The following is a 14,743-nucleotide window of genomic DNA, read 5'->3' on the forward strand; positions in this document are numbered from 1 at the left end:
GCAAGGGCTGAAGACAGGCAGGCTCAGGGGACCAGCCAGGTAGAAGTATAGGAAGCAGCCTGACACAGAGTCAGACCACTGGCCCAGCTAGCTCAGTGCTGCCTAAGCTAACAAGCTGGGAGCGGCTCCCCAGGGTTTCAGGCAGGATCTTTCCCCCGGTTCTGCCCAGGGATGCCATGTCAGGGATTGAACATGAGACCTTTTGCATGCAAAGCAGTTGCTGCACTGCTCAGCTCTGTCCCTTCTCCAAGAGCTGATGACCAGAGTGAAAACAGGAGCAGAAGTTTCTTTGAATGGGAGCTACTTGAGGCTGCAATCAGGGAGTCCAGGAAAATTCAAACAATTTAGGCAGTGCTGGATGTCTTCAGCATGGAGCTCTTTGATCACGGGCCACAGAGCTGATAGTGCATTTCTTGTTTTGCATTTAGGTTCCCTTTAGGGGTGGGTTGGACTTCACAGTCATTTCGGGATTGCTCTGGAGAAGCTTGAGTCTGGTGCCGGCTGCCTCTCCAGTCTGACCTGCTGCCTGGAAAGACCTGCTTGCATAAGTTGCGAAATATCAGAATGCGATTGAAGTTCATTTGTAGAGAGAACAGATCACATTCCTGGGAGTGCAGTGCAAGCCTCTGTGTGGGAGGAACCTGGGCAGGGCTCAGCAACAAGTACAAGATGTGGCAATTTTCTGTAGGGTTCTGTGGGGTCTGGTACAGGGTGGATTTGACATAAATTGCCTCAAGCTCAGCACTGGCCAGAGTCAAGCTGGAAATTCTACAGAAGACACGTGGTCTCCCAAAGCCCATGAGTTTCTTCTAATGAAACTCTTTATTTTTCCATTTAAATGCTGTATCACAATTGACAATAATTACTAATAAAAATATACATGGATACAGTGGTGGAGCAACATGCTGCAGTCCCCGGAGTGGAAAAGAGGGGGGCGTGGCACTTTGCTCATGGGGGCATGGTGCATGGCCAGGGTTGCGCACCATGCGGCGTGCGTCCAGGGGGGGCAGCCGCGATGGCACCCTTTCCCCATATGGTGCCTGGGGCGGTGTGCCCCCGCCCCCCCGTACGCCAGTGCATGGATACAACTGTAAATCACAGGCATATAATGCTAAACTCTCTCATTAATAGACTCAGCAGATCAGCCAGGGAGGGACTGTACAGTGGTACCTCGGGTTACATACGCTTCAGGTTACAGACTCCGCTAACCCAGAAATAGTACCTCGGGTTAAGAACTTTGCTTCAGAACAGAAATCGTGCTCTGGCGGCGCAGCAGCAGCGGGAGGCCCCATTAGCTAAAGTGGTGCTTCAGGTTAAGAACAGTTTCAGGTTAAGTACGGACCTCTGGAACGAATTAAGTACTTAACCCGAGGTACCACTGTATCTGATCTCAGATGAACCCACCACAAGGAAAGAAGTATCCTGATTGCTAAGGACAAACTACAGAGTTTCCAAAGACTAGAAAATAAGATAGAAGCAGGAAAAAATAAAGGGAAGGGCAAACAATGAAAGATGATTGTGTCCAGTGAATTCACTGAAGAGTGTGGAGGAGAGAAGCCTTCTTGCACAGTACAGGATCCTAACCCACCCTAAGCATCTCTCCTTTTCCTCCTCCAGTGCCACCGGCCTCCTGCTGCTCCTGGGTTCCAGAACCGCATGAATCCAGGGGCTGTTATGGAGAAATGGAGTTTCAGGTTAAGAATGGACCTCTGGTATGAATTAAGGACTTAACCCGAGTACCACTGTATAGTGGGATCTGTTAGGTCTTCCTAATAGAAGAACAGTAGAAAAGAACCTGGAAGAGACCTCAGTGCTGCTACAAGGGCAACACCTGTTGTTCATTTGGGCTTTGCTGTATCTTCCTTCTAGTAAGTTGGAAGGGAAGACATTGAACCTTGCCAAACAGGAAGGCTTGCTATACAGTATTTAGGGATAATTTACTGTCCCAAGTGTGGCATTCTGTCTTTGCAGGAGAGGCCTGGTAACCTCAGTGGCTGTGAGGAATGGGGTCCTGTGCAGATCCTTGGAGCTCTTTGGAAACTATATCCAGAACCCTCCAACCATTGATTTGGTCCCTTCAGATCCATAGCTAGCTGGTGATTCTTTCAAGGAAAAGAAGCTACAAGTGGCTATGACTCTATTAAAGGGGGAGAGGTCCTTAACCCTTTCCACACAGCCCATTTTTCTGATGAAAACTGCCCTCCCTGTCCATCTTTCCCCACCCCAAGTGGTAGCAAAGTATTTTGGAGAGGCAATTTTGACTGGAAAATCAGACCGTTGAAGTTATTAGCCCCCAGCTCATCTATTTGAAATGACAGCCTCTCACAGCTGCATTTCATGAGGGACACCCCCTTTAGAGGCACATCTGCCACGGAACAAACAGTGTTGCTCTGAGAATAGGGCAGCAACTTCGTATGCTAGCAATTAATAATTGTTAATAGCCAGTCTCCATTTCTGAAGGGGCCCCTTGTGTGTCTTTTGGTGGGAGCCATTTTGGCAGAAATACAAATGGACCTTGCCAGGTTCTCTTTTTTTGCCCTTTGATGCTGGAGAAGTCAGCATGAATTGGCCGTCTGCTCGTGTCTTCATTCCGCCTGTACTTATAAACCTAGTGGTCCATTTTCCTGTTTGTGTGATCTGATATGACACTTCAGTTCCTCGGTTTCTCTGTCTCCCTCATCCAACAGCTGGGCCTGGAATAAGAGCACCCCCCTGCACCCCCCCTCCACATAGTTGCCTGCCAAAGACCGCTTGTTCTGAAGTGTTTCCTGTTTTAAAAGGGAAGGATAAATAAAATAATTTTCAGTCATAGAGGAAATCCAACCCTGGTTGGTCGCCACAGGGCCAGAGGAGAGGTGGCCGTGAGGAAACTGGTACGGCCAGGCGATGGGCTTAGAACGTTGCTTTGGTGGCCTTTTTGAAGTGCTGTAAAGAATTCCACTGCCTCTTGTCATTTTGAAGGTGGCAGCGAGATATTTGTACATATACAGACCAGAAAAAAGAAACGTACAGTGGTATCTTGGGTTAAGAACTTAATTTGTTCTGGAGGTCTTAACCTGAAACTGTTCTTAACCTGAAGCACCACTTTAGCTAATGGGGCCTCCTACTGCCGCCGCGCCGCCAGAACACAATTTCTGTTCTCATCCTGAAGCAAAGTTCTTAACCTGAGGTAATATTTCTGGGTTAGTGGAGTCTGTAACCTGAAGCGTATGTAACCTGAAGCGTATGTAACCTGAGATGCCACTGCCTCCTGGCGCTTGGCGAAGACTCCTGCTATGTTGGAAGTCTGCAAATGGAGACAGAGTCTGGGCAGCATGGGCCAAGGCGGGACACACCTGGAGTCTCCAGGGCGAGGTGGTTTGCTTGCCTCAGGCAGCGCTTGCAAAAGCCCCATTAAAAGAGTGGCAAATTGTCCAGTTGTTTCATTTTTATGATGGCCTGAAGGAGGCATCAGAATGTGTCAAGTTGTCTCTGGTAACAGAATCTCCAACAGGCCCAACCTGGGAGCTTATCTGGGGGTTCAGGAGGAGTACCCCTGACCTGCTCTAGCCTCTCAGCGGAAAGAGGTGTCCCAGGCTGCAGGTCCCACCTTCGGCCAGAGCTGTGGTGGTGGTGGGGAACAGTGGCTACAGCCCTGCTTTGGTGGCCATCAAGTCCCAGGTTCAGGTTCTACAGTAGAGTTGAGCCCTGGAGAGGAAAAAATAAAAAAGGCAGGGCAGGTGCAGATCTAGGGCAGCTGATGTTTCCTTTGGAACATGGCTTCATCCAGGCTGATGGCACAGCACCATTCCCCTTGCTGCTGCTGCTGCTGCTGCTGCACCCTCAGTGCTGCCTTCTGGCAGCAGTCAGGACACAGCTGTAGGCCAATTGCAATGGCAAGGATGAGTGCAAAGGAGGGGGCCTGGATCTGCCGGGGGGGGCATCAAGGACAGGGGCAGTGGGGCATTCTGCCTGCAGTGGCAACCTTGGGCTGGCCCCATCTCCTTCCCTTCTAGCCATCTCCATGATTTGTGACAGTGAATCACATAAATGGACCGGCCAAAGGATCTCATTTTGCACCATCCTGTTCCCCACTCTCTCTCCTCTGTGGTGTTCTTTCCCCAAATACATCTCCCCAGAAGTACCGTCTGAAGCAGCTGAAACTTTGCCTAAGAAGCTCTTTTTCCCGAAGTAGCCTATTTTTGTTCTTTGCTTTTGGGACAGCAATGGATCCCCCCCCTTTCCTAAATCCATTCAGTCAGGTAGAAAAATGTAAGGAAAGAACTGTAACTGCATCCTCCCTCCCTCTTTTTAAGATGTTGGCTGCCTGCAACAGGGCCTCTGAAACATTCGCAGCTGGGTTTCAGTACTTGAGAAAATTGGATTTGAATGCTGATTCTGACACAGCTGATCCCAAGCGAGCAGCTGATAAAACAGATTTTTAAGAGCTACTTAAATGCTCCATCTTGCACAAGTTTTTCCTACATATAAGCAGTTCCAGGAGCGAACAGTGCTCCCAGTGCGGCCGCTGTGTGATGTTCCTTCTGGCCTGCAGTTTTCCAGCCAGCAAAGTAGTAGCTGGGTTGGTTTGGGTTGGCCTGACTGATGTGGTGCCCAGACTGACCTGGGGAGAAAGGAAGTTCTTTCTGTTTGGAAGATGAGCCAGAGACAGTACTTCCTTGCTAGATTCGGGGATTAAAAAATGATACCTTTTGGCCAGAGCCAGTTACTGGTTATTCAAAGTGTCTCTAGAACTAGTAGAATATACGGTATTCTGCACCTCCTTGGAGTATCAATCTTTTTAGTTTATTTATGGATTCATATCCACTTTTCTTCAAATATGGTTAATAAAAAAGAATAATTCATATTCTAATTAATGAAATATCCAAATATTGTTGCTAATAATATTAATAAAATGCAGGAGCAGCAGCAGAATCAGTAAAATACAGTGGCACCTCTGGTTACATACTTAATTCGTTCCGGAGGTCCGTTCTTAACCTGAAACTGTTCTTAACCTGAAGCACCACTTTAGCTAATGGGGCCTCCTGCTGCTGCCGCGCCGCTGGAGCACGATTTCTGTTCTCATCCTGAAGCAAAGTTCTTAACTTGAGATAATATTTCTGGGTTAGCGGAGTCTGTAACCTGAAGCGTATGTAACCCGAGGTACCACTGTATACCAGAAGCTGGCAAAAAAACCCGTCACAATAACAGAGAGTGAATATCCTTATGGGCCAATGGGATGCCAATGGATGGCTTAGAGCAGTGTTTCCCAACCTTGTGCCTCCAGATGTTTTTGGCCTACAACTCCCATCATCCCTAGCTAGCAAGACCAGTGGTCAGGGATGATGGGAATTGTAGTTCAAAAACAGCTGGAGGCACAAGGCTGGGAAACACTGGCTTAGAGAGCAGTACAGAGCAGCTTCCCCCAACCTGGAGCCCTCCAGATGTTTTGGACAGCACTGGTTGGGGTAGATGGGAGTCATAGTCCAAAATATCTGGAAGGTACCAAATTAGGTAGGGAATGTTGGTATAGCCTTAGCTTGGCTCCTTAACAAAAAGGTGCCAGGTGGACAGACCAAGGGAGGGAGTGTCATGGCAGGCCTTCTCCAGTTCCCCACCTGGCAGACCTCTAAGCACCTGGAGAAACCTCTGAGGGAAATCTTAATTGCCAATGGAGAACTGCAGTTGTTTGATCAGAGGGCGAGGAACCTTGCATGTGGCCCTCCAGACTTCTCTGTCTGGCCCTCAGAGTTATGCTCCTTGCTACACCTCTGCCTAGGGCTTCTCTGCATCCTCCTCAAGTGCTTTTGTCTGGATAGAATGTGTCTTCACACTGTGATTGTGCCTGGTGCTTACCTGGATGGAGGGGTGTGGCCACCCGCATGTGGAAACGCTCTGACTTTTCCTGTAAAGAAATGGGCAATATTGTTGCTGCACCCGCTTCTGCCTCTAGACCCACACACCACTGGTGTGTCGCTCCTAAAAGGTTGCCAATGTGGCCTTTGTGCTGAAAAAGGTCCCTTCCCTGCTTTAGATCTTGCTACATCCACCTGTTTTGGATTCTTATGAGCTCCTTCATTTCCTGAGTGGTGAGAAGTCCAGGGTTTTGTTTTCTTTGGCGCCGAGAGAACAGTGGAAACTGAAGTGTCTTTGTATTATTTACAGCTAGTGAGCTTGCAAAAAGATAGGATTCCCAGAGCCCCCAAGCCTGCGTTAGATTCCCAGAGCCCCTAAGCTTGTACCGGTTTCTAGTCAGTTCCAGCAGAACTCTCTACTCTTTGCCTGCCTCTCTTTAAATTTAAGGTGCAAAACTGGTTCCAGGCCATTGCTCTGCCCTCCCCTCTCACCAGCCGGAGGGTGCCACCTTCTCAAACATTTACAAAACCCAGCTGTTGCATCAAATACAATCAGCTTACAAAAAGGCAGCCTGTGACTTCCTTGGCCTGAATTCAGACTTTCCAGGTGAAAGGGTATTTTTTCTTCCTTTCCATCAAATTTGGCATAGTATGAAACAGTGGATGCGTTGTCCTGCTAGGCAGAGAACATCAAAAGTGTTTCTTGCCCCCCACTTCCTAAATTGCAGCTGACGGTTTTTAGTGCCAGAAGATCCTGGGAGTTGCATTATTGTCCTCCAAAGTCTTCAGGCGTATTACTTGACAGTAGAGGAAGCAATTTGTTCCAACTAATTTATGAGGAATAAGCTGCCGCCTGCCGATCAGGGGCATGTTGCTGCAATGCCAGATTTAGGGGGGGTATGGGCACTCCCCCCCCCCCAGTGTGCCAAGCTGTGGGGGGCACAAAATCAAGAAGACCCATAATGGAAAAGATCCATTTGGGGGCACCAAATTTTGGCTTCGCACAGGGCGCCATTACGAAAGACTACCAAAGTCTGCCCCTGGCTGCTGTCCCAGGGATGATATATCTGTTTTGCAAAGTGGACAGGTTTCTGGAATGTCAAAACAATTCCAAGGAAGAGAGAAGCTTTGTTTGGTTGCAAAATCCTGTGCAGAGGCAGTTCTTTTCTTCAACAAGCCCCAGATTGGTTTTGTGCATTTGAAGAACATTTGCTGCACCTTCCTAAGAGATTAATGGTTTCTGTTTCATTTCTGACAAGACCGGCTGTATTAATAGCTGGAATGTGATACATTATTTGGACCAGATGCCTTTGGGCTTGGAAAAATTCTTTGATCCTGAAGATGTCCCTGGTGAAACAGCTTTTTCCTCTCCACTTTAGGATGTGATTGTTAAGAAAACAGTACGTGAGCCAGGGTAAAATTGAACTGAGTCCAACCACTATTCCTATCTTTTTATTATTTGATGGGACCATACAAAGTGGCTGTGCCTGTTTGTATCTGATTGGAAGAGGTCCATGTCAATAAAACTGCAGCTGTAGATAACTTCAAGAACTGTACATTAATCTGTGTTAGGCATGCCCTCAAGATTTACAACACAACACAGTGCACAATAATTTGGCTACTTTATGCTCTTACCACTCAAAATTGATATTGTTATGCATCTATTTTATTTGCGAAACTATTTTACTTGCATCAGCACACTGAGCAATGATAAATAAATTTCCCCTCTAAATTAACACATTACTGAAATTTAGTGCGATGAATAAAAAGGGCAAATTAAAACAGAAGGCCATGTTTTTAAAAAAGGAAAATTCCACAGCCATTGGATGAAAAGCTCAGGCTCGTAATTCAGTTTCCAGCGTTTAAAATATATTTGATACAGATGCCAATGCTTGTGTGCCTGTATTGTGTGTAATAAAAGAAGGTCGGAGGTGGGGAAAACAATTCCCAAACAGATTCAAAATCTCCCTATAGTGTCTCACTGGCCAGATTCCAGAAGATGATTATTTCTATTGCAATAAAAGCCATTGCTAGCACCTTAAAGAATAACAGATTCATGACACAATCATATTCACGGACTCATAGAATTGTAGAGTTGGAAGGGAGCATGAGGGTCAACCAGTCCAACAATGCAGAAATATTTTGCCCAACGTGGGCATGTTTACTTAAGTCTTATGCTCAGGTGAGTGTGAATTGAGTTGCAACCTTACTATAGCACTGACTTTCATAGGAAGAGCTCACTTTGATCTGTAGCATTAATTAGATGCTGAAGGTTCAGGATGGGTGTTGCTTTAAAATGTTAGAAATGGAGAATTCTCTTTATTCTGGCCTTACTGGCTGTCGCTTTAATAGTATTATGATATCACCCCCCTTACCCAGCCAATATAAATTATGCATTGTTTCTTTTTTACAATCTTGCTTCAAAATCTGTCAGAATGGACAGAACATTTTGTGGATATCCAAGGGTGCTGGATCTGTCTGACTGCGATTAGATTGGAGGCACAGTTTCCGGTCTTGTCTTCTCTCATAATACCTGGAAGTTGGAGATCTTGTGGGAGATGTGATTGTGCAGAACAAACAAAGGGAAGCTGGAAGTGTGGGGAAGTTCTGGGGAACCAAGAAATGGAGGCTGGGAGCAGCAAATGTCATTTCCTGCAGTTGTTCGTTGTCCACCTGTGTTTTCCTGTGCATTTTTGAGTTTCTGCTCTTCATTCTGCAGCTGGGACAGGGCCTGATGCTGCAGCTTGGCGTGTTCTGCTCTGAGCATGGCCACATGGTCTTCTCAGTGACGACTGCTGGCAAGCAGCAGCTGTGTCCTGGTTCCTCACCCTTCTGAAGCCTGATATGGGCAAAATGTTGAGTTGCCCTTTGGCCACTCTTGCCCCAAGGTGGTCTTTGATCAAGTGCCAAGAAGTGAGGCATGCATGGTGCTACAGAAGCACATTGGTCACAGGAAGGGCCTTTTCCCATTTTGTGCCACACATAGTTGCTACAGCCTTACTTTCATGGCCAGCTGACACTCCTGTCTGGCTTGGGATGCAGAGTTAGGAGGTCACCAACTAGAAGAAGTGGAACAGCCAACTTTTGTTCATGGAGCTCTAGAATGTGTTCATGGCAAAATGGAATAAGGCTGCAAGTGCACATCCAACAGGAAGTGGGATCCTTCTTTCGGGCTTATATTGCTTGAGAAGTGCAGCAGGTTTGCATGTGTGGATGGCTAAACCTTTTCATCATACGTAAAGTGGATGGGCTAAAACTAGGTTGGTGAAGGCAGCATTACCTGGCTTAGGGAAGGAGCTTTCAGCTTGGAAACATGAGTGGAACTCTCTGTATGGTTTGGTTTGGGCTTGCTTCTTCATGAAGAGGGGAGGAAGTGGGGCGTTTGGAAGCTGGGAAGAGGAACTGGGCCCAGGGCATCTGAGGGGACTTTCTCTCTCAACATGTTCCCTCCACAGACTGAGAGTCCACCTGGGGAGGCCCTTCTCAGGTTAGGTCAGTGGCCTTTGCACTCATGGTATTGTCCAGGAGTGGCTCACCCACAGTTTGGACACATGATCCAGCACCCATTTATTCTGGTCCATCAAGACACTTATTAATTTTGGCAGCACTGACAAAGAATAATGTACTACTACTACTACTACTACTAGTAGTAATGGCATCACAGTGAGGTAGGCAAAGGCCCTGATGATGCAGAATGAATATTGCTCCCTCCTGGGTCCTTAGATTGATTATTTGCTGAGCAGAGAAGGGGTCCACCACTCAGCTGACATGCATGGATCATAGAATTCCTGAGATGAGGAAGCTGTGTGTGCCTTTAAGAGTTTGTGAGAGAGGCTGTGGGGTGGTTGTATCCACTGCCAGCATCCAGCCCTTGGAGGTTTAGCCAAGGGTGAAGGCAGCACTCAGGCCAATGGAGGTTGGGCAATCTTCGTGTTTCCCTTTGGAACTCCCTGCTTGAGGAGATTGGCCAGCCTTGTTCTTCTCACTTCCCACTCCAGCCCATTTCTGTTGAAGGACTGAACTTCCTTTTAACCACTGTATGTGGTGGATGCATTTTGGATTTTCCTTTGCAGATGCCCAATTGTCTTGGATCAGCCCCATATGTCAGTGAAGAAAATGATGGTATGATGAAGATGAAAGTGTCTCGTTTCCTCTACTCACATATCTGTTTCTTTCCTCTTTGCAGTGCTTAAACCCATGTGAACAATGGAGTCCTATGTGGGCAGCTTCAGGCACATGCAGCAGCAGCAGCAGCAGCAGGACTGCGGGATCCACTTCAAGCTTGCAAGCAATGTGCCTCCCAAGGCAAAGAGTGCACTGACGGCAAAGGATGGGTCCTATGGAGTCAGCATCCGGGTCCAAGGGATTGATGGGCACCCATACATTGTGCTCAACAATGCAGAGGGATGTTTGCCTGACAGTCACGTAGCACCTGCAAACGGCCCACAGGTTGCAACCGAGACACTTGATAGGTCAGTGCTGGACTCCAGTTCTGCTCCTGAACTGGGGAAGAAAACTGGCGAGGAAAGACAGTGTTTGGGAACTTACAGCACATTGCCAAATAAGTTTAAAAGCCTGCAGGCCAGTGTGGATGAGGGAGAGAGCAGCACCTTGCATTTCAAGGCTGGGTTCGCCCAGTCGCCCAGTCTGTTGAACTTCCAGAGGAATCCTGAGCTTCTGCAGCCCTATGATCCTGAAAAGAACATCCTGAATTTGGAAGGCTTTGAGGCTCCCCCATCCAGTAAACCCAAATCTCTTGCAGATGAAGAGAAACCAGACAGCAAGCCTTGGAGCTCATCACTGAAGGTTGCTTCATTAGATAAAATGACCCTCCAGTGTGTAGAACTGGCCAAGCCCAAACCAAAAACTGTGAATTTGACCATGCCTGCAGTGGAGGCAGACCAAAGCAAGCAGGAATTGGAATGCCCCAGCGTCGTTGACACGCCCAATGGAATGCATGGATCACGTTCTTCTAGTGATGGATCTCCATCTGCTATAAGTCCGCCCACCTATCAGGAAACAAGGAAATGCAGACCTGATCTCCTTCCTTTCCGCAGGCAAGATTCAGCAGGATCAGTCCTGAATGGTTCACGGCGGTCGTCATCATCATCAACTACCCCAACTTCTGTTGCTTCCCTGTACAAGTTCTTCCTTGATGACCAAGAGTATGCCATCTATGCTGACAATGTAAACAGGCATGAAAACAGAAGGTATATCCCATTTTTGCCTGGGACTGGTCGCGATATTGACACTGGTTCAATTCCTGCAGTTGATCAGCTCATTGAAAAGTTTGACCGGAAGATGGGTCCTCAGAGAAGAGGCAGGCTTGGAATCAGGAGCAGGATTCACCCAGACGACCGTAAGCGGTCAAGGAGCGTCGACAGTGCCCTTCCCTGCGGGCTCAAGGTGAATTCCAGTTGTTCAGATGAATTTAGTCAAAGTTCGGCAACGTCATCCAAGCATTTACTACAGCCCTCTAAGGTTTGCCTTCAGAAGGTGTTCTCTTCAGATCAGAAGTCCGTGTCTTTTGGGGATCAGGTTTCTCCTCGGTCTGTGGGCAAACTCCAGGCAGCAACAGCAGCAGCAGCAAGAGATTCTCCCAGCAAGCATTTCAACTCTTTGCAATATCACAAGCAAAGTAAAATAGTCAGCGAGAGTTCGGCTTATAAATCATCCACACTTCCAGGCCAGACCAAGAAAAGTGAAAATAAAATGGTGACTTCCACTCTTTTGTTACCAAACCGTCTTGCGACTCCGAAACTGCCTGTGAAAACATTTGCTTCTGCTTCAGCTGCTCAGGTATGTTTGCCAGAGTGTGATCTGTTGACCTGATCCAGTGACAGGATGCTGTGCTACAGAGATGCAATTTTGGACATATGAATGAAATAGCTGGTTATCCCTGCACCTTGTGGCCTCAGCCACTCGGGGGTGAGGTTGTTGAATGGAAAATTTAGAGAGACAGAAAGGGGGAGTTCAGCTAAGCAGCTTCCATGCTCTGGGGATGTAGTGCGGAGTGGTGATGGCAAGTTAGGACATATTTAGGAATAATTCACATTTTTGGATTTTGAGCCATTACCTTTTTGAAGGCAAAGTATCAAATAAACAGAGCTCTCCGGACACAGAAGTCCATTTCCCCTCCTGACTTTGGCATCAAGGCAGTCATTTGCAAATCCTCTTTGCAAATGTTCCTGCCGCACACCTCTCAGACCATCCTATAGCACTGTTTTGGGCTCACCCTGTGTGTGGCACAGAGGCTGTTCTGTCTGAAGCCAAAGGCTTTCTTTGCAAGGGATATGGCTGATACCTGGCTTTGTCTTTCCAGGTCACTCCTGATCTGCTGAAGGGCCAACAGGAACTTGCACAGCAAAGCAACGAGGAAACAGCTAAGCAGATTCTCTACAACTATCTCAAGGAAGGGTTAGTGGGATTGCACAAACTTGTAGCTTGTGGAAATGGCATTACATTGAGGACTTGAGCAGATGAATATTTGATATTTGGGACTGATATGGTGGTTATCTCCAATTAATACATTACACACCCTACCCTGATTTTCAGTCCTTAAAGCAACCTTTAGGTCTAGCTAGGCATCTCTGATTTACTACCAGGAGGAAAAATTCCACTCTTACCTTAACCTACTAACATCTGTGTCTGAGTGTCTTTTCATAAGATGGTCACTGTAGGAATTGGGGGCTTTCAGATGATTTTGAGACATCTCAGTCATTGCCTTGCTGGCTGATGTTTGTTCATATTTCAGAAGCAGCGAAAATGATGATGCAACAAAGAGGAAAGTCAACTTGGTATTTGAGAAAATCCAGACTCTAAAGTCCAGAGCAGCAGGGAACTCACAGGTAAAGTACACGAGGAAAACGAGGTTGTCTCTCTCTTCAACTTTCTTGTGTTTATCCACATCCCTCACCTTGTTGTGTGAGGAAAAAAGATTAGGGCTCCTCTGGGCAACCCTGACGCTTGAGCACCCACTCTGGTTTGCTTCCAGTCTTTATTGTTCTGATTTGTTTACAGGGCGGTTAGATGGCAATGAGTGTTCATCCTGCATTCATCCTGATTTACTTGCAGGATGTTTGCATTCCTTCCCCTTAAATATCTCTTCATGTTTCCATGCATTTTCCTGTCCCTTTCAAACTACAAAGTCCATTTCTTTTTTAAAAAGTGGATTTTTCATGCTAGGGTGACAGAGCAATATAATCTACTTTAATTGAGCAAATCTAAAGTTCTGGAATGTGCATCCATCCTGCAAAAGCGTGACAGTCTGAATTCCTTCTCACTCTATAAGATCTAGTAACTTGGCAGGGATTCTGCTATGTATTTTGATTTCTGTCCTTTTCCAGCATGTAAACTCCAGAGAATAATGAAGCTTCAGACCATGCCAAGCTCCATAAGTGTGTTGGCGCACTGTTAAGCTGGCAAGCTGTGCTTTGTAACTGTTACACACATTTTTATGCCTGTTCTTTGTTTTATGTAGATAGCAATGGTTAGCTGAGCACCATCAGGTTCAAATGTTAGTTTCAGATTTAGGCTGAACTCCATTGAAGTAAAAACATGATCCAAAGGTCCATTCACATGTGATCCTGCCTTATGTTAAGTATGATATTAATACAGGAAATCCTTCTGCTAATTGATACTCAGCGTTGAAGATGAAAAGGGATGCTGTGCGGTGAAATGGGGGAGGGGTGATGTTATGTATTCAGTGATCTATGTTCACCTGAGCTCGAGTCTGGACTAAGGATCCTGAGCCCCTGCATTCTGATTCGATACACGCTATCCAATCACATAGCATTAGGGTTTGGGCTACTGGCACTGGCTCTTAAGCTCTGAGTTATGATTCGCTGCTTGGGGGGCTTAGACAGCCAATCACGTTGAGAGTGGGTGTGGCCCAGGCCTCCAGAAATATAGTTGCTTTGCCCTTCTTAGGTTGTTCCTGATGCTTCAATAAATCCTTTTGAGCTGAACTTCAGCCTCAGTCATGACTGAACCCTCCTACACTTCATGGGAAGCCCCTCCGTTTGATCATTTGGACTAGGGCTGGGCCTGCGTGGGGTCCTTGAGATGTTGCTCACTGAGATCCCCTGAGTTTAGCTCTTGCAACGCATTCAGAACCTGGATGGAAAATGAGTGAAATCTGCTGCTGAAAACAAAAGCAAAACTGAATGAACAATTTCGTTTCAGGCCTAGTTTAAGAGGGTTGGCTTCAGCCTGAGGGGGTCCCTTGGCAAAGTGGCTCCTTGTTTGCTTATTCATTTGCTTAATTTATATAACACCTTTTCCTCCAAGGAGTTCAAGGTGATGTACATGGTTCTTGCCCTCCCTGTTTGTCCTCACAACAACCCTGTGAGGTAGGTTAGGCTGAGAAATGGTGACTGGCTCAAGGTCACTCAGCTTCATGGCTGAGTCAGGATTTGAACCTGCATCTCCCATGTCATAGCCCAGGGCTCTAACCATTACACCACACTGGCTCTGAGTTGGACCCAGTGGGCTTACCTAGGAATGGTGGGTAGCACCAATGTGAGTGGTCCTTCTCTGTGGTGCACACAAGGACAGGACTCCCTGGTGATATGTGTGTTGTTGTCGTCCCCCCCCCCAAGACATTATTTAGATATACAGTGGTGCCTCAGGTTAAGTACTTAATTAGTTCCGGAAGTCCGTTCTTAACCTGAAGCTGTTCTTAACCTGAAGCACCACTTTAGCTAATGGGGGCCTCCCATGCCACCGCGCTGCCAGAGCACGATTTCTGTTCTCATCCTGAAGCAAAGTTCTTAACCCGAGGTAATATTTCTGGGTTAGCGGAGTCTGTAACCTGAAGCGTATGTAACCTGAAGCGTATGTAACATGAGGTACCACTGTAGTACAGTGATGCTCCTTCAGGGACAGCGTGGGATAATCAGACCTGCTCT

At 46.9% G+C, this 14,743-nt stretch overlaps 1 protein-coding gene across 2 annotated transcripts in view; it reads left to right on the forward strand.

Annotated features, from left to right (window-relative positions):
• The window catches only part of CGNL1 (cingulin like 1), a 91,110-nt gene that overhangs the window by 37,254 nt on the left and 39,113 nt on the right, over nt 1–14,743 (forward strand). For both annotated transcript variants that reach the window (XM_081887606.1, XM_081887607.1), the window contains 3 exons: nt 10,021–11,633; nt 12,157–12,251; nt 12,589–12,682. In XM_081887606.1, the coding sequence (XP_081743732.1) occupies nt 10,041–11,633; nt 12,157–12,251; nt 12,589–12,682 (1,782 nt within the window). In that variant the 5' untranslated portion in view covers nt 10,021–10,040. The remainder of the gene's footprint in view (nt 1–10,020; nt 11,634–12,156; nt 12,252–12,588; nt 12,683–14,743) is intronic.

This window comes from Podarcis melisellensis (genome assembly GCF_964234715.1).
Source record: "Podarcis melisellensis genome assembly, chromosome: 14".
NCBI lineage: Eukaryota > Metazoa > Chordata > Lepidosauria > Squamata > Lacertidae > Podarcis > Podarcis melisellensis.